Raw genomic sequence first — 26,969 nt, forward strand, 5'->3', positions numbered from 1 at the left:
AACTGGTGGCTTTTAGCTCCAAACATTGAAACATAAACACCCCTCATCAACAAACGATTTGCTATGGTCTTTCTTTACTTGAAAATACTGACCCGGAAGTACATACATGGTCAGTCAGTTGCTATCTGACATCACTTCCTGTTTGGACACCATGTAGATAACATTTTAGCACTTATTCTGACCGCTCAATCCACTAATCTAATCACCCTCAACATCATGTCTCTTTTTCTCATGCTCTTTTATTTTAGCTGGAGGTAAAGTTCCCCCAAACGGCGAAAAGGGTCTTGTTTGTGCATTTTCAGGTTGGCCAGACGGGGCTCGCCACATTTTCTTACTGAAATGTATTCCAAACTTTCCTGAATCCGAAACCGCACCGCGCTGGTCATTTGGTTGGTTTGTTTTAGTGTCAAAATTATGGATTGGTTGAATCGGATGCCGCGCCCTAATTGGTAGCGACTTCCCGCCAAAAGGTTGTTTCCTTGGTGAATTTAGGTCCTGGAGTGTTTTCCTGATATCTTTGTCATCCTTTGGAGGCGTGAGTTTTACTGAAAATACAGAAAGACATATAGTTATCTTGAAATTAATTACACTGAAGCTACTGTACGAATATAGACCATTTTTTCAGGAAAACATAACAATTGTCCCAGCGTAGGATAAAGTAGGAAATATTAATATTATGTTGATGGGATCCACGGTCTTTTAAATTATTTAGTCTTGTTCTTAGCCTACTTGCATAAATAGATAAAGGATCATCAACTGGAATGCCCATTTTTTTCTGGCCCATTGAATCGATGAATACGGGCCGCCGTCACCTGGCTTAAACATTTAGTTTTATGTTTAACTGCTCTCTTAACGTGCAATTTAACATCTACAAACTATATACGCCTTTGGTATAAGTGCTCATAAAATAGATTTGTAACTGTCGATGAATCATTCGCGTGCCTAGGTCAAGATATTATTGTATGTTTTAGCGCGTACTAAAAGTACATGTGAAACTTTTAAGTCAGTCATTGTCAAACTCCTTACGCAAGTTCCCAAACCCTTCATCGAAAGGAATTGCAATTCGTTTGGGTAAGTTACTTCGAGTTAGGAATCATTCGAGGTAAATGTACGGACAAAATTTTTTTATCCCGAGTTATACTTAAAAATTTGACTGCAACAAACTTTGTAAGGAATAAAACCTAAACAAAAACCACATAGTCTTGCCCAAATATTTTTTATAAGGTGACTGTTAATATTTTCAGTTTCATTTATTACTAATAAATCACTTGTAAGATATAAAAGTAATACTAGATCTAGTACATCATAAACGTGACAGAATACCGGTACTACGTAAACAGCAAATACATGGTTCCTTGCCAAATCACAAATATCAGTGGCCAAAAAGTTGGCAAATAAATGCTTTAGATATCAACATTAAAATAAATAATGTCTGATTGCGTAAACCGTTTCGGTATAATCTACCTTTAATATATTCTGATCAGTATTTTGGATTCATTCCCATTTTTTGACTGAATAAGTAAAAATCACTGACGTAATGCAGGGATATTGAACCAATACAGATGAAAATTGATTTTGACACAGCATTTTAATTGTAAATTGTATTCCAACAGGTGTATACTGTATTTTGGTAATTTCAATAAAATATGCACAATCATTTAAATATTGTGAAATTGATGAAAGAATTAAAAGAAAAAGCGAGTGTTCCCGAGGCCAAAGGGGCTATCATTTCCACGTCATCAGACATAGACGGGTGATTGCAAAGTTGAAACTAACCTATATCACTATCTGACAACTTAGAACTTAGACAAATTGAAAATTGAAAATACATCTTCTATTCTTACTTGCCCGTGTCTTATCTGATACTTAGTATGCTGCGTTACAGTGCTTTCCTCATTTATCTGTGATATTTTTCACTTCAATGTGACACACTATATTTGGCCATATTATTCATAAATCAAATTCTTCACATCTCACTATCCTATTCTTCACTTAACGATTTTAATTTTTCACACAGACCGAACAAACTCTTCCTATGTTCAGTGTACTTTGTGACCAATAAGAGTGGATTTTATAGCGCCCGAACTTTACAAGAAGCTTTTTCAAACTGTGTGCACAATTCTTGTTCAGTCACCTCAGCTACGTTTGAATGTCGACAGGAAATAATAGGAGTTATTACCGCAGATGTTTTAATGTGGTTTGGTGTAAGCCACTATTTTGGCCATTCATATTCCTCCCATGTCCAATACGTAGAGAATAGGATCGTATTCCATCAAGGGATGAACAGTGAAGAAAATGATTTACGAAAAATATGATCCAACACTGCCTTCTTTATGTTTAATATTTATTGATGAAATTGACATTTGTAGTTCCTGGACTGGGTAAATGTATATGAAGAAAGTTCAGTCCTTTCGTATGTACACGCATGCACATGTATATTTTTAGTGAGTATTAAAAAGGTCCGTATTATTCACCGAAATACTACCTTTAGTTATGTTATGGGTGTTTGTTTTTACAATACAGGATCATGTCTGACATTCAATGAAATGTTTACAAGATTCCATTGGGGTAGGAAACGCACAAAAGTAGTTTAGTTAAAATTTTAGTACTTCCGTTTATAGTTCACGTATATTTTTAAGAATCTGATATTAAATGTATCTTTTATGAACAATGAATGAAGTAATTGTTCAAGTGTTCGATTGTAGTGGGACTAAGCAAGACCTTAAAGTTACCCCAAAGGACGTCTGTGAACGAGTGGTTAGGGTCGCCGAATCACTTGACCTTCACCGCTGTGTTCGAAGTCTCGCTCGAAGTTAAGAATTATCTTTATGTGAGGAATCCATCCAGGTGGCCTCCGGAAAGCCGATTGTTCTACTCAGGTGTCTATCTGTGTTTGAGAGATGCTCATACAGCACTAAGGGTCTTCCACCACCGTAAGGAAAGTCGCCGTTTGACCCATAAACATGTCTGTGTGACGTTCAACTCAAGAAATAAATAAAGAAGTAATAAAGTTGTAGCTGTCCGTACTTCTCGGCAAATTGATGAGTGCCAGATTTCTGAACAATATTTATCTCACTTTCACTTTCTATCTAAATACACAAGTAGATAATTTCATAAGACTCTTTTGGTTGTTATACCCCACCCCAGTTCCTTTTTTGGGATGCCCAATATTTAATCCCCGACTGATCGATATAACAAACGGCGCTAATCTAACCACATGTATCCTGATTCAATAATCTCCGCCAATATACAATCCTTGAGATTAACGATATTGTGATTACCGGCTGTAAGGTCTAATATAGGCTACGTCCGCGGTTGAACTTTTTGAAGTTCTAAAGTTAAATATTAATAAAGAAGAACTTTGAATAGATTGAACTTTAGGATACAACACATGCCAGTATACAGCTGTGTATATTTAAAATAGACCACGATAATCCGTGAGCTTTCACGGTCCGTTCAAATTACTAAACTGTCCAAATTTCAGTGTACCATTTATAGGTCTGTAAATATAGCTAAAATGTACTTTTTTTTTGCTTTTTAAGAATTTCTTTCTATTTCAGTGTCTCAATGATAACGTGATACTAAGTGTGAGCTTCCCTGTTGATCTTTTAGATTGTCTAGTTTAGTTTCACTGGTTTAAAGAAGTTCTTGCTTTTCTTTTTAATTTCTGGATTCTAGCACAGATTCCGTTTTAATGTGAAGGTTTAATGTTTTACACAGATAATTGTGAAAGTTTTATTTTGCAATATTATTGTAGTTTCATCAAGTGAAAATGGTGTCAAAATACTTATTGCATACTTATCAATTCTAAAACATTCACATATGAGCCGCACAATGAGAAACCCAATATAATGCGTTTGCGACCAGCATGGATCCAGTTCAGCCTACGCATCCGCACAGTCTGGTCAGGATTCATGCTGTTCACTAATGGTTTCTCTAATTGCATAGGCGTTGAAAGCGAACAGCATGGATCCTGAACAGACTGCGTGGATGCGCAGGCTGGTCTGGATCCATGATGGTCGCAAACGCACTATGTTAGTTTTCTCATGGCGCGGCTCATATTCTAATCGCGATTGTCACGGTGACAACACACCTTTCAGAACAATGTTGTCGATAGCTGTACGATGAAGAGGAAAAATTGGGTCGCTTTTAATATATAAGTATAGCATTTCATATAGCATTTTATAGACTCAACTTTTCCCGTTTTTAAATGACAATTACCGTATTCAGTTATTAATAAAAAATGGACTCAAACTATAGTTCAGTAACAAATCTGACAAATTCATATTCTACATCCCCTTGACCCCTTCCCTTCTCCCTCAACAACTTTACTTGCTGGTTTAATATTCATAAAAATCCAAAACTTCTTAAACTTAATGATCTTCAGAGATACCCTTTAAACTTTGGAGCACAAAGTTGCAAATTGTAGATTAACGCATACACTCTTGGACATCCTTTTTATATCTGTAAATGGCCAAAGGTATGTTTTATATGCCTATATGTCAATAAATCTGAATTAAGAAATATTAAAGAAGCATGTTTGGAACTCTTCAAAAAGTGTTTTATTCCTATGCGGAAATTTAATTTCGCCAATTTCTGAGCTTTTCTTACTCTAAATTTGTAGCAAAATGTACTGGATATTTAAGTTTTAGACCTCACATTAAATGGAAACCCATTTTGAATACAGGGCTTACAGCAACAAACAGCCTTGAAAAACGTTTAAATGACAAGTCCTAATGACGGTTTGTAACCCGAATGCGTACGAGCTCTGAGAGGACTTCGTTTCTGTGAAAATTACGGCTCAGCAAAGGTCTTATCCGTTCTTAATATTTCATTTGCAGTTAATTTACCCAACTAGTATTTGTAGAGTTTATATTATTACTGACATGGTCTGCGCAGGTAACTCATAACTTTCCAACAGAATTCAGAGATGGTTGTCGGCGATGATTGACGACTTCCTACCAGCGGGTACTCTTGTAGATGCAGTAACAAGTTCAATATTTTATAGGGAATCGGGATCGGGATCGATCCCTCTAACGATATTATGCGATATATACCGAATGAGATATACTATCAAATTAAAAAAAAATGTGGTTTCTGTCACGTGCACAGAGCGTCTGACCTCGGATTTTTTTAAGAATACGCATTTTCCTTGTGCATAGTAAGCGTCCACATAACTTGTCCGAACCGCAACGTCTTACACATCAGTAAAATATATGCAGTATTGTAATCTACCTTTAAATTGAAACAAACGCATATTTCTGGGCAAGCTAATGGTGTGTGAGACACTGCCTTATTACATATTAGTCTGAATCACAATTTACCGATCCTTTCTATAATAAAGTCAATGTTCATTTACCTATCATGATCTAATTTAGACCTGGTTAAAGCTTCACGAAAATATCACGTGAGTCAACAAACTTTAAGTCAATCGTAAAATTATAGAATATCAAATACTAGGATTTAATCCACACAATTAAACTTGAACCACGCATGGATTGAATGCTGTTTCACCTGTACAGGTCTCGATCGTTAAAAGATTGGGAAAACTTGGCACAAATTCTTAAACATCTTATAACCTCCTTTTTTTGTAAATTTGATCACTTGCCATATTTTATCTGTGTCTGTCCTCAACATCGAAGTGCGCACAAAAAATTTAATACGATGAAAAACATTATATAAAGTGTAAAACGTTTCTTCAGTACAAAACTGGTTGTGTAAGTCAGTGAAGACTTCCCTTATTTCCAACACGAACTATAGGCGGAGAATATAAGAGACTTCTGTTATGTTGTCTGTCATAAAGCATCAAGAAGAACATTCGCACTCACCACTGACCTCCCTGGTGAGGCTTTCTGTATTAACAATATCGAAAGATTTTAAGCTGTTCGTGAGATTACCATTTTTAAACTAAAGCCAACGAACCAACGAAAACAACATGGAATAACCGGACTGTCACTGTGTTGTCATTCCTTACATAGCAGAAAAGGAAGACTGACAACTCTGTATTAGTTATTTGAATAGTTCACTATAATCTGACTTGTTGTAACTGTGTATGCTATACAGAGAGGCACTAACCTACATGTTGTATGCGGTTTTTGTATAAATTATTTCTCTAGTGGCTAGGGACTATAATTTGTTACTCCTTGCTAGCAGGCATATCCAATATTACTTTTTGTGAACATATATAAGTGTCTTATATTCTACTGCATTCCTTTATACAAGGGGGTTATTCGATCTACTCCTTACCATGGAAAAAAAATGGCGGCCAAAACTGAAAATGTGAGTTTTTCTTACTTTTTTGCTTTTTCAAGGATGTCTAGACAATACCACATGTTTATCAACCTGCTCCACTGTTTTCTCCATCTACCGGTACCTTTCACTTTGGAAACAGCACTTTAATTTGTCTGGAATGCTGGTCATGAAATTCGAATCGATGGAAAATTCTCAGGTAAACACGGGATAAGGAATAGTGCGACTTGCAAAAATGGTCTTTTTACCTAATATACCGCAGGTTGTTAGCTATTTTTCTGATTTGAAGGAATATTTCCACATACTTATCTAATACTGTTGGTTTTGAGCAGATCACAGTTCGGATTTTCAAGGAAACACAATTTTTGTCCGATGGTAAGGAACAGTGTGCGAAAATTAGAAGATAAGGTGCAGTGCATTTTTTTCAAACGGATTTTACAGTTTTCATTCATCGTTTCTGAGATAACCAATTGACATTTCTCTACCATGTAATAATTAAAAAGGTCTGAATCGTGACCCAGGCTGTTAAACTACACTAATATTGTAGATGAACCATAGTGTAAACCCTCCTATCATTAAAAATCGTAAATGACGAACAATCAAGTGTTCCTTATCGTGGTTGTTTAAAAATAGGCTCCAGAAGCAAATTAAACATACTATAATTCCAATGAATATGTGTTTATACTTGTTACCTAATGTCGATTGGATTTATCATATCCATAATCCAAAAAATGTACAAAAGACAATTTAAAATGATACATACGTTACTGACGCCATGCGCAAGTTTTATACAAAAATTCACAACGCTTGACCGCTTTTATAGTTAATGACGGATTTTTTAGTAAATGCAAAGAATACATGTTCCCTAATTATTAATAACTGCAACATAATATGTATGTTTGTGTTATTACGATTCCTAAACAATAAAACAGATATGACGCCGATGAAGGAATACTTAGGTTATGGATCTATCCTACTATGAATATATGAGCTTGACATATAAAGAAGCGTTTTTATGTCTTTAAAGGTTATTTCTAGTTTTGTTTCAACTACATGTTATAACATTTGATACAAGATATACTTAGTAGTGATATATTTTTCTCTTAAACTTTCCTTATGTAAAAATTCCACTTTCTATGATACAAACGTTACCTTTATTCTAAGACACTGAAAATCACAGCAGTTCATGTTGAACTAAGAGTAGTTTTTTATGCTAAAACAGTGTATGCATTTTCAATACATCTATCTTTTGTCTATTATGAAGCAGAGGTCCTTCTTAATTTAATAGTATAAGAAATGGCAAAATGATACATGATCGATACAAACGTTACCAATCTTATTTAAAATAACATAAACAAGAAAGTGTCACTCAGTTTTAATTGACAGTGTCACCAGTTTGTATCGTCTACGTCGTTAGATGCAGATTTCACACAGGTAAAGTCGCACATTTGTCCTTGAAGATGTGTTTTTCTTTTCTGTTCAATGGGCTCCGCTGGTAATGTTCGGTTTAAATAGGAAGCTTAAAGTAAAACCTATTTGGGATTATGACAATTATATCTTTTTTTGTTTCAATTAAATTTATGTTGTGTACATATTGAGTACGCCATAAACACAGTACAAATTATTGATACATACGTTACGTATGGTAACGTATGTATCCTTTCATGCCTGATATATTACTGACAGTCCTTTTTATACAACATGAGGCTTCTTTTATTTTTTGAAGTCAAGGTTCCAAGATAATACGCTCAGGCGTTTTAATTTGCTAAAAAAAATTGTTTTTATCACTATTTTTGTTTAAAACACGTCATGCAAATTCTATTTTTAAAATCTGATAATATATGCTTTAATATTAATTTCTTGTTAAAAAGGTTTTGTTTACAGAATTGGTCGTATGTCATTGTGTTTTTATCATAAAGATACATGTTTAACATTTTTTTGAATACAAAATGAATCGAAACAGCATACCCCGTGGTACCCATAGAACAGTGATCGGTAACATATGTATCAATACATAGGTTATTGGTGTATGTGTGCGTATATCAGTAATAATAACTCACTGTTGACTTGTGGTGGGTTGCACATCAGGTTAACATTATTGTAACATCAAGGGCTAAAATCTGAAAGGTGTATCGAGAATGTGAGAAGGCTAAAGACAGTGCGCTACTTTACAAAGAGAGAATCAGACAGTGAAACTATTACCTCCCTGCTAATTAAATCCTTGGGCAAACAGAAAAGTGGGGAGAGAAAATAAGAAAAACAAAACGAGAAACGGACTTCGAGACTTCGAAAATAAAGTACTTTTTCACAAGAAATGTATAATATGACATTATACATTCCCTGTGAAAATGTACCATGTTTCTTTCGGAGTATCGAGAGTCTGTTTCTTGGTTTGTTGAATAGGCTTTGGTTGTTCGGGCGCAGGCTTAACTGTTTTTACTAAGAACGTATGCCACCTTATATTACTTTATTTTCGTTTCTATAGCTAAATGGTAAAAGAGCTAGCTTTAATTACTGTTAAGGTAAAAATCTGCAAGTAAAAGGGCATAAAGTTTTGTTCCAACCGTGATATATCTTGAAGTATTTTTACAAGACTGTTAATATATTTGAAAAAGTCTTTACAGTAAAGACAGACTTAATAGAACTGTTAACCCTGAACGAAATTTTATATGTAGAATTGTTGGTTTTTGTTGGTGCTTGGTTCATGAATGTGGTTGTACTCAAATAAAATTATCTTTTCTTCATTATTTGGAAAAGTTCTGACACGGTGACTTGTGGTTACATTTAATTTTTAATATTAGAATAAGTACTTTTTCTTTGTGCATGTCATTATATACAGCTTAATGTTGTGTGATTCATGGATTCAATGACAAAAGCACTTGTTATAAGGACTGCCACCTTACAAATATACAAGAGAACGAGATTATCAAAGCCGCCTTTGAAAATACGAATAATTAATTTGACAATCGTAAGAAATAATTAATTTGAATAAATAAGTATTTGTGCTTTTGATTTACAATGTCCGGCTTCAATTTGATGGCAATCTTGAACACAAATTTTGATGCCCGAAAATGAATTTATTCGTTAATTTGGGATACATACGTTACCATCAGCATATTTCGAATCAGATTGTAACCAAGATTGTATAGTCATATTATGCATAAGATTAGGCTGATTATATGTCAACGGTTTTACTACAAAAGTATAACCACAGTATTTGTTGTTAAAAAGTATTATTGTAAAGTTGCATGTTTTATGTTTTGACAAGTTTAATATGTGTTATTGATGATTGACATAAATGTTTCCAAGAAAGGCTTGATAATTAAATGTTCTTAAATTCGTAAAACAAATTGTATGTTAAGTAGGTTTAACTTTCAATGTTTTTTAAGACAAAAAAAATAATATTTCAACATTTTTGTAAGGCAATTGCTTGTTATTAATGACTGGGCGCTATACCAAATAGAAAGTTATAAATACTTTAAGTTAAATGTTGGCGAGGGATACTATATTAAATACTTGCTAAACTTTTGGCTTTCAGTACATCACGTGTCTGATAGACAGGCGGACACCTTTTAAATCTTATTACATTTAGCAAGAGATAGTTATAAATGATCACCAAAATATTATTGTAACAGAATTTTACTTGATTGTCTCTGAAAAGACCGAAGTAAAAAGTTGTTTGAAGAAGTGAACTGCACCTTATCCTCTTATTATCGTACACTGTTCCTTACCATCAGACAAAAAACTGTGTAATTTAAGATAACGACTTTTAATCGGCTCAAGACTAACCATGATGGAAATATATATTGATTCTTTTCTTCTAATCAGAAAAACAGCTCACAATTATTTGAATTATAAGGACAAAAGACCATTTTTGCTAATCGCACTATTCCTTATCCCGTGTTTTCCGGAGGATTTTCCATCGATTCAAATCCCATGACCAGCATTCCAGACAAACTACAGCACTGTTTCCAATGTTAAAGGTACCGATAGATAGAAAAAACAGTGGAGCAGGTTGATAGGCATGTGCCATGGTCTAGAAATCCTTAAAAAAGGTAAAAAGTCAGAAAAACTCACATTTTCAGTCTTGGCCGCCATTTTGTTTTGGTGGTAAGGAGTAGATCGAATACCCCCCTTGTTTATATGTATAGTTTATTCTTGATTTTTGTTGTTTCTACTATTCTGACTTACAAAAGGTACGTTTCTTAATCAGCACTTGAAACTTGTTTCGTGACAAAGTTTGTTTGGTATTTCAGACAACTGATTCAACAACTGTTTACGGACCACCTAAATTACAATTAGTCTCAGCTACTACATTGTTTTGCCACTAATCGACGGTATTCATATCAATTTATCTTCCATTCATACATGTATTTACTCATTTTGAAAACATCTTAAGAGGTAAACAAGCAGTCTTCTGAGTGCAGTTTGATAATTTACACTCATTTGACCTTAAGATACAAATGTATATGAATTGAATTTCGCAGAGATGAAATCTTGTCGCACGATTTGTGACAAAAATGCTCGCGTACACCCTTAATGTAAGAAGGGACTAATCTAAGGGCCCTTATAACCATCGCCTGCTGGCTTTAGAAGATTAATTTTAAGTGTTAAACACCAAGAGTTTCGTGATAAAAAGCTGTCAAAACGTACATAAAAAGTTCTGTGAATCTTATGAAAAGCATAGCATTTTAAGCAGTATGAAAGAATGTGTTGACATCCATAAAATATGGACCAATTTTGAGTGTAAAACGCAAAGATATAGGTGAAGGTCAAGTATCACTTAAACAAAACTATCGGTAAGAACCATTCAACAGAGAAAATGAAATGATTTTCTACTTTCAAACGTGCGGTGTGTGTTAATCTAAATCCATTTTTGATAGTCATCGTTTACACATATAGCCGATTCTAGACTAAATTTGTTAGTCATTTATGGTCTCTGGGGGGTCATACGATATATTAAACACGCTCCATTCAGAATCTTCCATGCAATGAGCATAAGCTTCTATCTGAGACCTCGGTTGTATGTTCCTTTATTTGGAGCACAGGGAGATTGAACTTGTGTTCCATCCGGTTTCGTAGCCCAGTATCTTAAAACTAGGCAACATATCAGCCCTTTTCAGAGGTAATGGTCGAATATGGGACATGTGACTGTCGTAAAGAATGGTCACCATACCGCTGCTTAAATATGACTCATTAATTTAAAAAACAAACTTTTTTAACATTTCAAATTGATATAAACGGACGTATAAAACCGTTTGAGGAAATCTAGTTGCTTCAATGAACGTTGTTATACATGTATATTTAGTCCATAAATAAACACACCTTATTTTCAATTCAAGGCATTTTAAATATTTGATAACAGCATTTCAACGAATGAAACGATAAAGACGTATCTAGGCTCAGCTATATAGATATGTTTGTTTGCCGTTTTACAAATACAAAAGTGTATTTTTAAGAAGTAAATTTTAAAATTCTGTAAATAAAGATCTATAGTTAATCTCCAAACCGGTCTATCATTTGAAGTAATTTATCGCTCAGATATATCACATGTACACTATTTACTATGAACAATTTTAAATATGAAATAGTGCTTAAAATTCTAATCAAATAATTAATATATAAAATATATTAAGTGTCTTAAACTGAAAACCATGTACATAGCTAACAGTTGGTGGGCGGGAACCGATTTCAGTTACATGTCGTAGAAAGTTTTTTAAGGACACGTTATTCATGAAGTATTCTGAAATAGCGCAAACCTTGTCCTTATTTGTTCGAATAAAATCGTTTTACTTTTGAAAGCTAGCGAAATAGATACAGAAAACTCCCACGCGTACATAGAGAGTCTTTTTTTTTTCGCTTTAACCGTAAGTCTGGATTGATCCATGAACCTTTAGTCTGCTGCGGCAAGTTATTCTGCCTTTGCGACCAGTGCAAACCAAGACCAGCACAGGATGATCATGGTCTGCACTGTTCGCTATTCAGTCAGTTAATTTTCAGTGAACATTCCCTCTAATAATAAATGGTATTGCTGAAATTGAAAGATGAACCAGTCCATTTTAGAAATTTAGCAGGCTAACGGTTAATACAAAAGGTCCTCTCACAATGTGTTTAAATCTTTTTTTTTCAATTTTTTTTAATCATTTAATGATGAACGCAGTCAACATCATGTTTCCTCTCTCTCTCAAATATTCCATTTCCTTTGCTACTTCTCATTGTCAGGTGTACATTTCATATCAAACACTGTACGCGCGAAGACCACAGTGAACGAGTTATTTCACAATGTTAGTTCATTACTATATTCTGATTTCAAGTTGTTTGTCTTGTTTTCAAGTTGTTAACCTTTATTTAGTCTTTTTTGTTTTACTTTTTGAAAGAACACGTTCATATTATTTGTAGTTACAATGTTATATCTGGACCTGCCTTTTCATTCTTCAGTATTAAGTTTGGGAGAAGTTTATTTTTTTCCTTCACATTCTCATACTTTTGATAAACGTGCCGCATAAGCAGTAGGAGCAAGGAAAGCAGTAGGAGCAGCCCTTCGGAGAGGGAGCCGGCGGTACATCCATTCCCTCTTTTAAAGACAATTATTCAAATATCTGTTATTGTTGAGACAATGCTAACAATTTTAACTTAAAACACAATAGAATTCATCATTTGTCTTCTAAAATATTCAAAAATATTTATGGTATTACTTTTTATAAGGCTTTTTCACCAATACATTCTGTAGAAAAGTTCTTACCTAAAATATCTGTTTAAAAAGGCTAAATTGTCGTTACATAGAAAGCAGAAATTGGCGTCCCGTTATCCCCCATCACTTCATAAGGAAACCTCAAAGTAACATTTTGTTTCGTCGCAAATACATCTCAAAACAAAAACAAAAGCAAGATGCAAAAGTCTTAATTTTAGCTTAAATCCGACGATGCTCCCCGCGCCATACCGATAAATTTAATTGCACCAAGCGTATTGTGTTAGGTGTACATATATATGAATGTTAAATAAACTGCTGTCTCCTCATGACGAGCTATTAATAAGAACACATTTTCGTATTGTATGGGACACACTTTTGAGATTTCGAAAAAAAGTTAGAACTAGATTCAGTTATGGACAAGAAAAATTCGTACTTTTTATTTTTCAACAAAGAACTATTTTAACAAATTCCAAAGTCAACACTCTAGGAAATATTTTGTTTTCTTTGAAGTCTAAACTGGCATTTATCTATGACTGCGATCCAAAGTATTGGCCATTTTCTTCCTCTTCTCGACATCCAGTTTATACAAGACTTTAAGGTATTCGACAGTAGTCATTGAGATGGTTCCCTACACAGAAGTTTGTTTAGCGCCAAACATGTTTCCAGGATATTTGTTAGTGTTTCAAATATTTACTTAAATCTGATGAATAAATTATTTTTAAAGTCAAAATAAAAACGGTCTAGCCTGACTGAAGTATGACATATCATTGGTGTATAATTAAAAGGTCGTAGGTGAAAAGAAGTGATTAGTTTGGCAAAGTTGAAAAAAGTTCTTGTTCTATATAAGACCTAAAACGTGTTAAAAACGAGCTTCTTTGCAAGAAATAAAAGATTTTACTTCCGACTATTTAACTTATACAAGAAAAATCTTTTCAAACAGACATTTTACGTAGGTTGTGTCCGGAATATTCTATGCCAGAAACTGCTGTTGGGATGAATTGCAAAACACATTTGTTCAAAGGGTTTATTTAAGAGATTATAATTGTATGAAATTTTAAGTGGCTATAAAGAACGTTTTAATCGTCTGCACTATTATTGTCCGATGATTATTACTCATAACGACATCACATAAAGCCTAACAAAATCATTTCGGAAATTAAGTCAGTTAATCCTTCCGATTATTTAGTAGATAATAAAAACCAAGTTAGGTAAATCGTAGATGAATTTCTACAGCGTTTTTTAATAAATGATCTTATTACACATGCGGCAACATGTACACCCTTTCGTAATGTTTGCTTAGTTGGTTTGTATTTACCACTATATATATATGGCCCTTGTAATTATATAAACTGTCGATATTTTAGGTGTATTCTTATTCCCGACACTCCCAACAAACAAATATACATCTATCTGTGCATAAGTTACTCTATTGTCCCGGTTTATGCCAAATCTTTTTTGTGTGCTTAATTTGCGTCTAGAACGTCAACATTTCGTGTTGTATTACTCAAAATAAATACTCTCTTCTTCAATTAGATTGACTAAATTCTTAGACCTACAAATACCCAGTAGGTTTCGAACGTGATATGTATAATTTATTATAGTTTTATATAGAGCACTCGGGGTATCAAAAGTCAGTCTGGTTGATAAACATTAAATATCTCAAAAGTTAATGCTGTTTAAACACAGGGATAAGAAGTCCGTACTTATTTATGTCATGCGCTTCGGTCTGGTATTCAAAAAGTATGTCAGTAAACACCCAGAGATCCAAAGGTCAGCTGGTGGCTAATCATTGAAACAAATCACTGAGAAAGTTTCAGTATGACTGTGTTCTTTTTTCAAAGACGCAGTCTAAAATATTGCTTTTAAACGAAAATACAATCAAGGGCGCTTTTAAAATAACGGAATGTCATGTGAAATTCCTCAGCTTAAATAAAGTGACCGACCTTTTCAGTATATACAGACTGATAAAGCTCTGATAACAGTCGATGGATTTTACATTTTTGGTGTCATGAACATACATTTTGCAACAGACACGATGCATTCCAATAATAAAAAAAATATGGACTGACACTCATTAGCTGCATAAGAATTTCATAAGAGCAACAGCGCACACAGTTTCATTGATTGACACTATTCGTACTAACACACAAGTCATACAAGAGCGTCTTTTGTTATGCTATACAAAACGAACACAAAGAGAAATCAACACATCAAAAAGATATATATACCATGTAATTTCTTGTCTCTTGAATTTTACTTTTTTAATGATTTATATACTGAATTATCTAACAGTAAACAGTAACTGTTACTAAATATTGATACACATGCACCCTTTAAACATAAAAGAGTAAAAATAAAACAAAACCGAAACTACGACACTCCTGCGTACCGTGAAAAGATGAGAAAACAGCACTACTTAGGAAAAATAAGAAAATGAAATCTTTTCAAGTGCCATAGATAACGAAACCGAATATCCATATGTATGGAATGAATCAGTGGTAAAAGGGGCAAAATAACTTGACATTGGGAGATCTTCAAAGTACTATCCAACACATTGAATGAAGTCTTTAATAATACAAACAAAACTTTCTCAATTTGTAAAAAGATAAAGTGTTTTCTAACGTCAAACTTTAGATGAAGTTTTTAATCTTGATATACTATTTTTTTCTTGATTCAATACCTTGATAGTGTTAAACGGCACAGCCAGGTCAAAACATACGTAATCGGTACTACAATGCTTATGAAATGCCTCTTTGGCTATTTTGTGCCTGGAACTAAGCGCATACCATTATTAAAGACCTATTTCTACGCTGCCTGCAATTTCAAATATATTTTACAGGCAGATGCACGTGTCATAAAAATGCTTTAATTAAACTCCTAGATGACTATCTTTAAATGTAATATCAAGAACTGCGTTTGAGCTAGTTGATAAAAAAAATATTACCAATTAAGTCTTAAAACGTTTTTTAGATCACCGTTTTCGAAGAACGGTGCAAATGATTAAGGCTCTGTTTTAGGACCCGTACTTTTCGTATTATTTTACCAATCACTTACCGTTGCTGATACCTTAGCAATATGCGTTCATAATAACTGGCGGAACAAATCTTCAATATTTTGCAAATGAATTCCATAAATTTTAGATCGAAAATAATATGGTTGTTAATGCAGAATATTTAACATTCTTTACAAAAATAACAATGAAGGCAGACACTATAGTATTTCATTTTATTGTAATGCCACACCAGAAATGATATGCATGTGTTTCTGGGAACCTATATTGATAAGCATTTAACTTGGAACAAACAGACAGACTAATTGTCATCAATGTTTTATGCAAAACTGCAAACCATGAACTGAATTTTGTGCCAAATGCAATGCTTTCCCATCAGTAATGTGTGTGATCAGCTATTACAATGACGTTGACGCAATGACCTAGCCTGTAGCCTGCCGCTATAGAAAAGAACCGGGTATGTTCTTGAAATTCATTTACTGACCAAAAAGTAACCACTGATATGATTTTTCTTATTAAGACAATGTTTTTCTTGTTGTTTTTGTTTGTTTGTTTTTTACAGCAAATTCATAACATAAATATGGCCAGTTTGCCTGTAAAACTTTAACAAAATCTACATGTCATCAAGGAAATTAACTATAATCTTGTAAATTCGTACGTCTAAGTTTTGAGAATCACATATCAGACTGGCAAAATATGTTATCCTCTTTAATTATAGTTATTATCATCATACCCCTCCTATTGTTTAGTAACTGATAGCAACTACAGTCAAGCTGATATAGCTTTATACGTTGATTGATTAATTGATTAATCGATCGATCGATTGATTGATTATTATTAGTGTCTTAATGACACTGGGTGGTTGGAACGGAGCGTCTTTATTTTTCAATTCTTCACGAGGAATTGCTTACTGGAAGAACCCCGGTTGTGCATGAAATAACTCCGGTGTTGATATAAATTGTTTAATTTATAAAAGTCGTTGATCTATAAGTTACAAAGCTACTTATAAAAGAAATTCAATGACTGTCTTTTTTTAAAGAACCAAAACAAGAGTATCAAGTTCTAATGGTCATTTTGTTTCTTATTTGCAATTTCATATTGCAAGAGATTTTAACTGTGTCACGTGTATACTTTACAGAACAAACAGAAAATCTCTTTTGTAAACGCTTTTGAGAACATAATTATTTTTGTCAACAGGATTAAAGAAAGGCGTTCACAGCTGAAATTGAACTTCAGAAAAGTTCCTCTATGTTACAACACCCTCTTCTTAAAATCATAATACAACTTAAATCTATTTTTGACTTTATAATTTTCAAAGAAACGCATATCTCACAAATTCAAACTGGAAAGTGTTTTATTTACAACACGGGGACAAAACGAGTATGTTTTATACAAATATTATTTTAAACAATTTAAACCAAAGTTCGTAAGGTTATAGGGAATGCATTATACAACTTCGAACACATTTGAAATACTGACCAGACTTATGTAGTTTTATACTACTTCTTCTTGTACAAGCCCTAAAGCTGGCTTACGGGGGTGGTCGGAGGTTCTACCCAAGTGCCCTAAAGTGCCCTAAATAATGCCCGGAACATCACTTGGACTCTTCCTCCACCATGACAAGCTAGACAGTCGTCATATGACCTGTGTCTGCATGGAACGTTAAACTCGACACAAACAGAAGCAATTTTCATTGTACATATTGCCAGCTCTAGTTCAAAAAGCACATTAAGTGTTCTAAATATATGCTTCAGAATAATAATAACAATAATAATAATAATAATAATAATAATAATAATAATAATAATCATTTTACTGAGGGAATACATGTTGGCAAGTCGATCTTCTTTTGGGCTCTTGACAAGTCACATACTTTTACAAATAGATATATAACCAAAAGCATAAGCGGGTAGATGAATATAATATTAATTTAAAACATATATTCTGTACCGAGGAAAGTTATACTAAATTCTTAAACCGAGGTTCTAAGAATTTCACTAATTAAGTTTGAGATTAGAGGATACCCTTAATGCTGAAAAAATGCACATCAGAAACGAATGATGTAAGAGGATCTTCGAGATAACTTGGGACCTATGTCATTTATGGTTTTGGCTACAGCACATGCATTTTGAGATCAAGGTTATGTTTGTTGGGTTTGTTTTGGGTTTAACGCCGTTTTTCAACAGTATTTCAGTCATGTAACGGCGGGCAGTTTAACCTAACCAGTGTTCCTGGATTCTGTACCAGTACAAACCTGTTCTCCGCAAGTAACTGCCATCAAGGTTATGTGTTTTGAAGCCGAGGTAACCGTGAGTTACATGTCATTTAATGAATGGAAGATGTTCCAGTATAGTTTTTTTTTCTGTAGTTTTGACTTTTTGTTTTATCTGTAATTTAACGCCATTTGTAAACTATGGTTCTAAAAAATGACGAAATGTTATGACTAACTTATAGACTAAATCTGTCACTGCATGGTTTTATGATTATGACGTGTTAGAAAAATCCACATAATTTTAAGTAAATAAGAAAGGAATGACATTTAATATTAAATAGTCAAATTATATATAATTTACTTATTCCTATTGAAAAATCTAACCCTGAAAATGATTACAGCACACCCGATTTATTGTCGTTTTTACAAAGTTAAAACCACTTGAAACACTTATCTTGTCGAAGTATTGTAAAATAGTGTTTTGTACCAATAAATGCCAAACCAGTGATAAATATTTTAGCTTAGTAATGAAAAACAATGCTTAAAATGACCTTGCTAATACCCCGTTGTAATAAATCACAGAGTTTGTAATTTATAATGCTTTTCAATAAGCTTGGATAAAATGCCGCGGATAGTTTGCTTTGAGGTAAAATCGAACCAGGTTAAATCAATAGATATATAGATCCACGTGATAATGATTTTAATCTATACTCTATGTACTAACCTATACATTCTTTAAATTATAGTTCATATACAAACAAAAAAGACCTTCAAACTTCATGAAAATATGTGATCAACAAATAAATAAAAGGCATTTAATACTCCCCTTTGAGATAAAAAAATATGAAAAATACTAGTATAAAACCTTTTTTTTGCGCATTTTAAATAAAAAAAGAAATAACGTTTAAGTAGGTTCATACTGCAGGTACATTTAAACAATTTTGTTCCTGTGAAGTCCTATTGTAACTGAGACATTTGCCGTTTTTATTCTTCTACCATCTGATATCACAATGACATGTTCTTACTGAGCGAAAAATCAACAGTAGGAATATTTTGTATATAAGAAAATCTTTGTTCTGTACTTTGGAAGAGATTACAGACTCATTAAACGGTGTGTTACTGTATAAATGACCGCTAAAAAATAGGCGTCAATTTGCCCCATAATATGCTTTTCCTAAACAGTACAAGTCCAGTGTTATTTTTCAGCATACCGGTCAGAAATTAATTCATTTACAATTTTTTTTTGCATACACCCATTTGACAGTATAACCAACAGTGAAGGAACAGCTTGGTTTGTTTGGGGATTTTTTTCTTTCGTTGTTGTACCGTTTAACGTCACTCCCACACAATTATATGTGATATGGCTAATTTCCTGTCATCGGCCTTTCGTAAGCGAGCTGGATGGCTTCCTCAGACGAAGAAATCGACGCCCTGTGCGAGGCTCCAAGCCACGTCGGCGAGGGACAAGTGATGTTAACCACTATAGGGGCAAACAAAAACTATTTTTGAATTCTTCTCAGTAATGCCTTTATCATTCTGCCTAAATAGGTTTAAATTTCCTTACCGTTATATATGGAGAACAGTTCAACGGTTGTGAACAGTTGGGCTGAACCAGCATTTGCTTATCTCTCCCAAATAGAATAAGACAAGCAATGCACACAACCTTTAGTTCAACGTTACAACTTCAGTTTTCAACAGAAACCAGAGTTAAGTGCACAACGAACTTACACGGTTCTAATTTTAAGATATTCTTAATAAACAGAATCAAATATAAAAGAAGTTGAAGATTTGCAGAATTTCATCTTATTTTTTTTCATTGAGCGATTTATTTTTGTTATATTAAAACTATGTAAACGCATCTAGTATTAAATGACAAACCTTAATTAACTAATTGATGAATAAACTATGTGGAATAACTAAACTGTTAAATTCTGCTCTTGATAAGTGTCTTCCTTTCACAATTAATCTGTCCTTCAAAATAAACATTCACTCCCAAGTTGGTAACCCTGATCATCATGATGTTTGAATTAAGGCTAAAACTTTGACCAAACCCCACCATTTGTACTTTCACAGTGTTTTTATATTGGACGAAGTATGTACATAATGAAATATAGGTTAATATTAAACTCCAAATGTGACCTTGGTTTCCAAATGATTTGTTTTGTTAGGATAGAGCATTGTTGATATAAAGAATTAAAATCCAAAGTCTTTTCTATTGGTCTCAATCAATTAGTGTTTATATTTGGATTGCCACAGCGAAGTCAAGTTTCGTTCATTCACTGGCATGGTGGTGTAATTTAACTTTTGGCGGATCTACCTAACCTAAGTCTTACAACTTTTTGGAAATGCTTAAGAAATATTTTTCTAAGATATAAACTGTATGCTTATTCAGACCTCTGTGTGTAATTATTTATCATATACAATGTACATTTCTCCTAACCAAATGTTCAACTATGATTAACTTACCATTTGATCCAAATCCAAGACTTTTTATATCCTTTGGAGTCCGAAATTGTGGTAGAGACTGTCGTAAAAACCTCGACCTAGGTGTCATCTCCTGACCACTGCTGTCATTTTGTTGTGATTCGTTTGCAATTGAAGTAGCTAGTTTTGGAATTTGAACAAACGCTGACGTCGGACTTAGAATGTCTTGCCGACCACTGGCGTCATAGGTAGCGCCATCAGATGGCAGAGAGTCATTTTTGGCGGAACTATTACTTGCTGATTGCGGGAAAGATTTACCACATACTTCTAGTCCATCAAAGTGATTTTCAACAATACCCTGCCGACTTGTGTGTCGTAAACTTATCACAGATTCACTTCCGGACTTCCGGTACTGAATTCTGCCATTTCCTGGTAAAGGTGAATGTGCAGTCCAAGCCGATCGTTTAGAAGTTTGTTTAGAACCGACTGAATTATCAAACGGTAAACTAAGACAAGAGTTCGTTGTATCATTTTTATCGGCACCATTGTTGTTTGCTTCACAAGAATTACATTGTGCAACTGTGTTATCATTTTCAGTTACTGGTATTTCGTTGTCACTTGATTGAGTGGTACCTAAAGAATCTGAACTTGCGCTGTTTTCTGCTTTTATAGTTTGGTCGTCACTGTTGTCTTTGTCGTGTGATGGCAACTCGTCAGTTTCATTTTCATTTTCAATATCTGTCTGATTTTCACTGGCTTCTTCTGTATTAGATGCTAACGCGTCATCGTCATTTGTAATTTCAGTTTCTGTTTTAGAACTGACACTTACACTAGCACTAAGACTTGGCGGGGGAGACCTAGGATCGGCTCGTTCGTCACTGCTGTATCCGGAGCTAGACCGATCCCAAGTCGTGTTGCTTTTTGGGGATGGAGAACGAATGCTTCTTTCTATTGACTTGGTAGCTGGCGAATCTGTTGACATTTTTGTTGTCATATTACCAATTTCACTAACTGAGCACCATTCCTTAACTTTGGTTAATCCATCAGAATCATAAAATTTATTTTCTTTTGAAATAAATTCACGCGTCACATTGCCACACTCACTTTGTGATCGTACCGGAGTACATATGTCGTTTTCAAGATTTTTCTCTATTTCGTTTTCGTTTAAATCCTTTTTACGGCTTTCCGCTCGTCCTGTCGCTTTACCCTGTAACTGAAAGTGCGTCTTTAACTTATCTACGTCGATTAGAAGTTTTGGTATTGTAACTTTGTTTAAAGAATTCTTATTTGCATTTTCACTTTTACAAGATGGATTAAAATCCGCCCGTGAGGTTTCATTGGTAGTGTCGTCTGCTTTATATTCACAACTTGTCGTCTGCTGAACGTTTCTTTTCAATTTTTGGTTATCGGGTTGAGCCGGGAGTATTCTTTTTGGCTTTATCAGTATTCCTTTCAATGTGGAGTTTGTATTGGCACCGCTTGCAGGTATCGGAAGCTTGCGTTGTGGCGAAGCGGATGTTGACATAGGGCTATCACCCATGATCGAGCTCTTCAAAAAGAAGGTCACGATAATTTGTGAAATGTTATGTGAAGATTATAAATTATATGTCATGATCCAGCCGACGTTATTTATATTATTTAGGCCGTCTTGAAAACTTCCATCACACATAAAAGCACCGATAGTTTCTACAGTGAAAAGAAAATAAGCTGAATTAAATTGCGCAGTACACGCAGCGTTTATGGCATACAGCCGACATGAAACCACCATTTTCTTCAATATAGCTGAATGAAAAATTAATTTAACCATAGAAAATTGTTTGAAACTACTTGTAAATAATTGATTACAGCGTAAAATGTAATAACAGCATATTAAGTGACATTAAGGTAAATCGATCCACACTGTTCAGTCAAATCGGTTTCTGTTCAAATTGAAATCTGCCAAAGGGGTTATGGTAAACATTTAAATGATATATAATATTATCAATTGGTATGCAATTTAAGAATGTATAAATCAGAGAGAAAAAAACTTTTATATACCTCTTTACAGCTTCTATACCCTTGAAAGTGCAAATTATTGAAATTATATGAATACTGCTTTTTCCTCGTAAGCGTAATTAGATCTATATTGATTCATACATCTGGTATTGCCAAATTTTATCTTATTATAGTTTTCCTTGGGGGACTTTTTAAATTCAATAGTTACTATAAATATCAACCAACCTTGTTTGCCCGAATTATCCAGTGAAATGATCTCTATTTCATTTTGCGAGTTTCTCTTAACCTGCTGGGTATCTCCCTGTTACACAATCGTTCAAAGGTGATGAATCCTTAAGTGATAAAGGTAATTATTAAGAAACTTATCACTTGCTTTAATTAAAAAGCAATTAGTTACACATGAAGAGAAACTTCATAATTTATTTAAATATATTTGTATCCATATTGTTTTCATTATCTATCCGAACTATCATGCGGCTAACACTACACTGTAAATGCTTAACAATTTAAAATCTTTAACATTAAAACTTCTATGAAGATTTACAACTGTTAAGTTGCGGCCAATAAAATGAATATGGGATTAAATCGAGACTAATCATTTAAAAATCAGCTACCCTCGCCAAAATAAGTCTAAAGGCCAAAATATGACAATGTATGAACTGCAATATTACAAACTAGCTTTGAATGTCCTAATAAGTTTAAATTATTAATATTTAACGCCACATCATATTGTAATCTTTTGGGCATGAATTACAACCAGCGGTTTGGCACCGTGTCAAATAATTTTGACTACCCGAGTTTTCAAAAAAACATTTATTGGTTTTGTATTTGCGATCAAAATACATCAATAACTTCCGATATATTTATTGATACGGATTTAAAAATATAAGATTTTTTTGCTAACTGGCCAAAAATTTAATGTTCCTTTAAATTGAAAAGCGTTCATGCGCGGTTAACATTTTGAAATTGGAAGCAATTTTGCCATCAAATATATTTAAAACGCAGTTTGTCGAGAGTTTTATTTCATGATACCTCATTTGCATATAAACGTGTTTAGTGTCTCCCATTTTAAAATATTTAAGGTTTTAAAAGCCCTAGTCTGGTTTTAATAGAAGTAAATTTAGTTGAAATAATATTCAATCTTGAGCAAACATCAAGGCTGGGGAGGGGTCGTTCTCGCGACCCTGGGACGGGGAGTTATTATTCTCTTTCAATTGATATTAAAAAAGTAGATGATTATTTCCGATTTCAGTCGTCACTGTTTCCAACTTAAGCTAAATATTAGGCAATTGAGCGCACTAATCGAACACGTAATTCGTAGAGAATATTTTCAAAATGTGCACAGGAATAATGTTCCTCTTTGCTGAGATAGGAAGTACGTAGTTAGCGGGTTGAGCTGAGCGGTGGATTGCGTTTGGCTGTATGTCTATGTTGAAACGGGAGGGAAAATAAAGGGAAGCGGTTGTCCGTCTATGTTTTGGAGAGTAATTGAGTGCTATTGTCCGTCTATGTTGAGATATGGAAAGTAAAGGGATGGGGTTCTCTACCTGGGTGTTGAGATGGTGGGGTTGTCTGTCTATATGTTGAGATGCGGAAAGTTATGGCGTGTTGTTGTCCTTCTATGTTGAGATGCAGGGAGTAAGGAGGTGGTGTTGTCTGTCTATGTGTTGAGACGCGGAGAGTAAGGAGGTTGGGTTGTCTGTCTGTGTGCAGGAGATGGGATTGTCTGTCGTGGAAAGTAGTTGGGAGCAGTTGTAAGTCTATGATGAGGTACGTATCTATAGTAAGGAGGTGGGGTTGTCTGTCTTTATGTTGAGATGCGGAGGGTAAAGAGGTGGGGTTGTCTGACTATGTGTTGAGACGCGGAGATTAAGGAAGTTGTCCATCTATGTTGAGATGAGGAAAATAAGAGATGCGGGAAGTAAAAAGGTAGGATTGTCTTCCTATGTGTTGAGGTGCGGAGAATACGAAGGTGGAGTTGTCTTTCTATGTGTTGAGATGCGAAGAGTAAGAATGTGGGGTTGTCTTTCTATGTGTTGAGATGCGAAGAGTAAGAATGTGGGGTTGTCTTTCTATGTGTTGAGATGCGAAGAGTAAGAATGTGGGGTTGTCTTTCTATGTGTTGAGATGCGGAGAGTATGAAGGTGGGGTTGTCTTTCTATGTGTTGAGATGCGGAGAGTAAGAATGTGGGGTTGTCTTTCTATGTGTTGAGGTTCGGAGAGTAAGAATGTGGGGTTGTCTTTCTATGTGTTGAGGTTCGAAGAGTAAGAATGTGGGGTTGTCTTTCTATGTGTTGAGGTTCGAAGAGTAAGAATGTGGGGTTGTCTTTCTATGTGTTGAGGTTCGAAGAGTAAGAATGTGGGGTTGTCTTTCTATGTGTTGAGGTTCGGAGAGTAAGAATGTGGGGTTGTCTTTCTATGTGTTGAGATGCGGAGAGTAAGAATGTGGGGTTGTCTTTCTATGTGTTGAGATGCGGAGAGTAAGAATGTGGGGTTGTCTTTCTATGTGTTGAGGTTCGAAGAGTAAGAAGGTGGGGTTGTCTTTCTATGTGTTGAGATGCGGAGGGTGAGAAGGCGGGGTTGTCTGTCTATGTGTTGAGATGAGTGGAAAGGAAGGGGTGGGGTTATACAGAATTGTTGAAAGGAGCAGGGAGTAAAAGTGGAGCTGTCCGTAAATGTGTTGTGTTGACTGGAGGATTAAGGGGATGGGTAAGTGGTAGTTTTGTCCGTCAATGTTGAAATGAAAGTAAAAATGGGGTTGTCCATCAATATTCATTGAGATGGCCGAGTAAGGGGTATGGCTGTCTGTCCATGTTCAGATGAGTGCGGATTGAAGACGTGGTTGTCTGTCAATGTTTAAACGGACTAGGTTGGGAAAGAGGTGTGTCTGTCTCTCAATTTTGGGTCTAGCGAGTGAGTTACGATGAGGTTACCCCTAAATGTTGTAATGAGCGGAAGAGGGTTAGGGAATGGTCTGTATCTCTATGTTGAGATGAGCGGGGGCGTAAGGAGGTTGGAGATGACCGTTCGTGATGATGAAGTGAGTCGTTCGTCTATTTGTTGTAATTAGCGGGTAGTACAGGGTTGGAGCTGTTTATGTGTCGAGATGATCAAGAGGCAAGGTGTTAGAGTTGTCTATGTGTCGGGAAAAGCAGGGAGTAAGGGGTTGGACTTATCAATGTGTCGAGATGAGCTGGGAGTTCAGGCTTGGTGTTGTCTATGTGTGGAGATGAGCTGGCAGTTAAGGCTTGGTGTTGTCTATGTGTGGAGATGAGCTGGGAGTTAAGGCTTGGTGTTGTCTATGTGTCGAGATGAGCTGGGAGTTAAGGCTTGGTGTTGTCTATGTATGGAGATGAGCTGGGAGTTAAGGCTTGGTGTTGTCTATGTGTCGAGATGAGCTGGGAGTTAGGGCTTGGTGTTGTCTATGTGTCGAGATGAGCTGGGAGTTAGGGCTTCGCGTTGTCTATGTATTGAGATGAGCTGGGAGTTAAGGCTTGGTGTTGTCTATGTGTGGAGATGAGCTGGGAGTTAAGGAGTTAAGGCTTGGTGTTGTCTATGTGTGGAGATGAGCTGGGAGTTAAGGCTTGGTGTTGTCTATGTGTGGAGATGAGCTGGGAGTAAGGGGTTGGAGCTGTCTGTGCTTATGTGAGCAGGGAATTGTCAGGAAGAGAGTTTGTTTTACCCTGCACGAGTCCAATGAAATAATATACATTTTGTTTGACAGATATATGATCTGTCCTTGTGTGTTTGTTAATTTTACGTAAATAAGATTGATATGTCTTTATATCCGTTGTTAACGGTGAAATGTAAATACAATCTGTAAAGACAGCCATAAAGTCATAAATCTACTAAACATAATTTATTCTTCATAAACATCCCTTTTTCTCTCACACATATATTATATTTAACTTAAGCGATGATTCACAATTTGCCCATTATTGAATTCCTGGTCCTACTTTTCGTAAGTATTTTCCTTTTGATGTAAACACTTTCACAAGGCTTCTATTAAATATATAATATGGTAATTTTCTTTAATTATATAAATTCCATACCGTAAACATGAAACTGACATCTAAAGCGTTTCATTATTTATAATAGATATATTTTATTCAATGATATATTTGGTAACCTGAAATTTTAACTGCTGTTAAACCACATCCTGTTAAATCAATATATTCCATTTAGTTCTCACAAAATAAGAAAGAAGCACTATCTACGTATATAGCTACCTGCTAAAATCCGTACCTTTCCAACGAAGCTAACTACTATCCCTGTTAATTTACCGTTTCACTAAGTTTTGTACGCTGGCATTTATTTTAAAGTTAATTGTTTTTTCTCTCTGTGATCATATTGACTCGATCTCATTCCAGCGTTTCCCGTACAGAACA

At 34.7% G+C, this 26,969-nt stretch overlaps 1 protein-coding gene across 4 annotated transcripts; it reads right to left on the reverse strand.

Moving 5' to 3' along the window:
- Positions 1 to 26,969, reverse strand: LOC123533616 (uncharacterized). Of its 4 annotated transcripts, none has more exons than XM_045315332.2 (4): positions 26,827 to 26,969; positions 22,807 to 22,913; positions 20,629 to 22,272; positions 1 to 545 (listed from the first exon to the last, which is right to left on the reverse strand). In XM_045315332.2, the coding sequence occupies exons 3-4, from the start codon at positions 22,124 to 22,126 to the stop codon at positions 199 to 201; spliced, it is 1,845 nt and encodes a 614-aa protein (XP_045171267.2). In that variant the 5' UTR covers positions 22,127 to 22,272; positions 22,807 to 22,913; positions 26,827 to 26,969; the 3' UTR covers positions 1 to 198. The 4 variants fall into 4 exon arrangements, with proteins under 4 accessions (XP_045171267.2, XP_045171266.2, XP_045171268.2 ...); XM_045315331.2 differs by having other exon boundaries at positions 26,811 to 26,959; XM_045315333.2 differs by lacking the exon at positions 26,827 to 26,969 and adding an exon at positions 26,634 to 26,729.

The sequence above is a fragment of the Mercenaria mercenaria genome, chromosome 12, assembly GCF_021730395.1.
Source record: "Mercenaria mercenaria strain notata chromosome 12, MADL_Memer_1, whole genome shotgun sequence".
In the NCBI taxonomy this organism is placed as follows: Eukaryota; Metazoa; Mollusca; class Bivalvia; order Venerida; family Veneridae; genus Mercenaria; species Mercenaria mercenaria.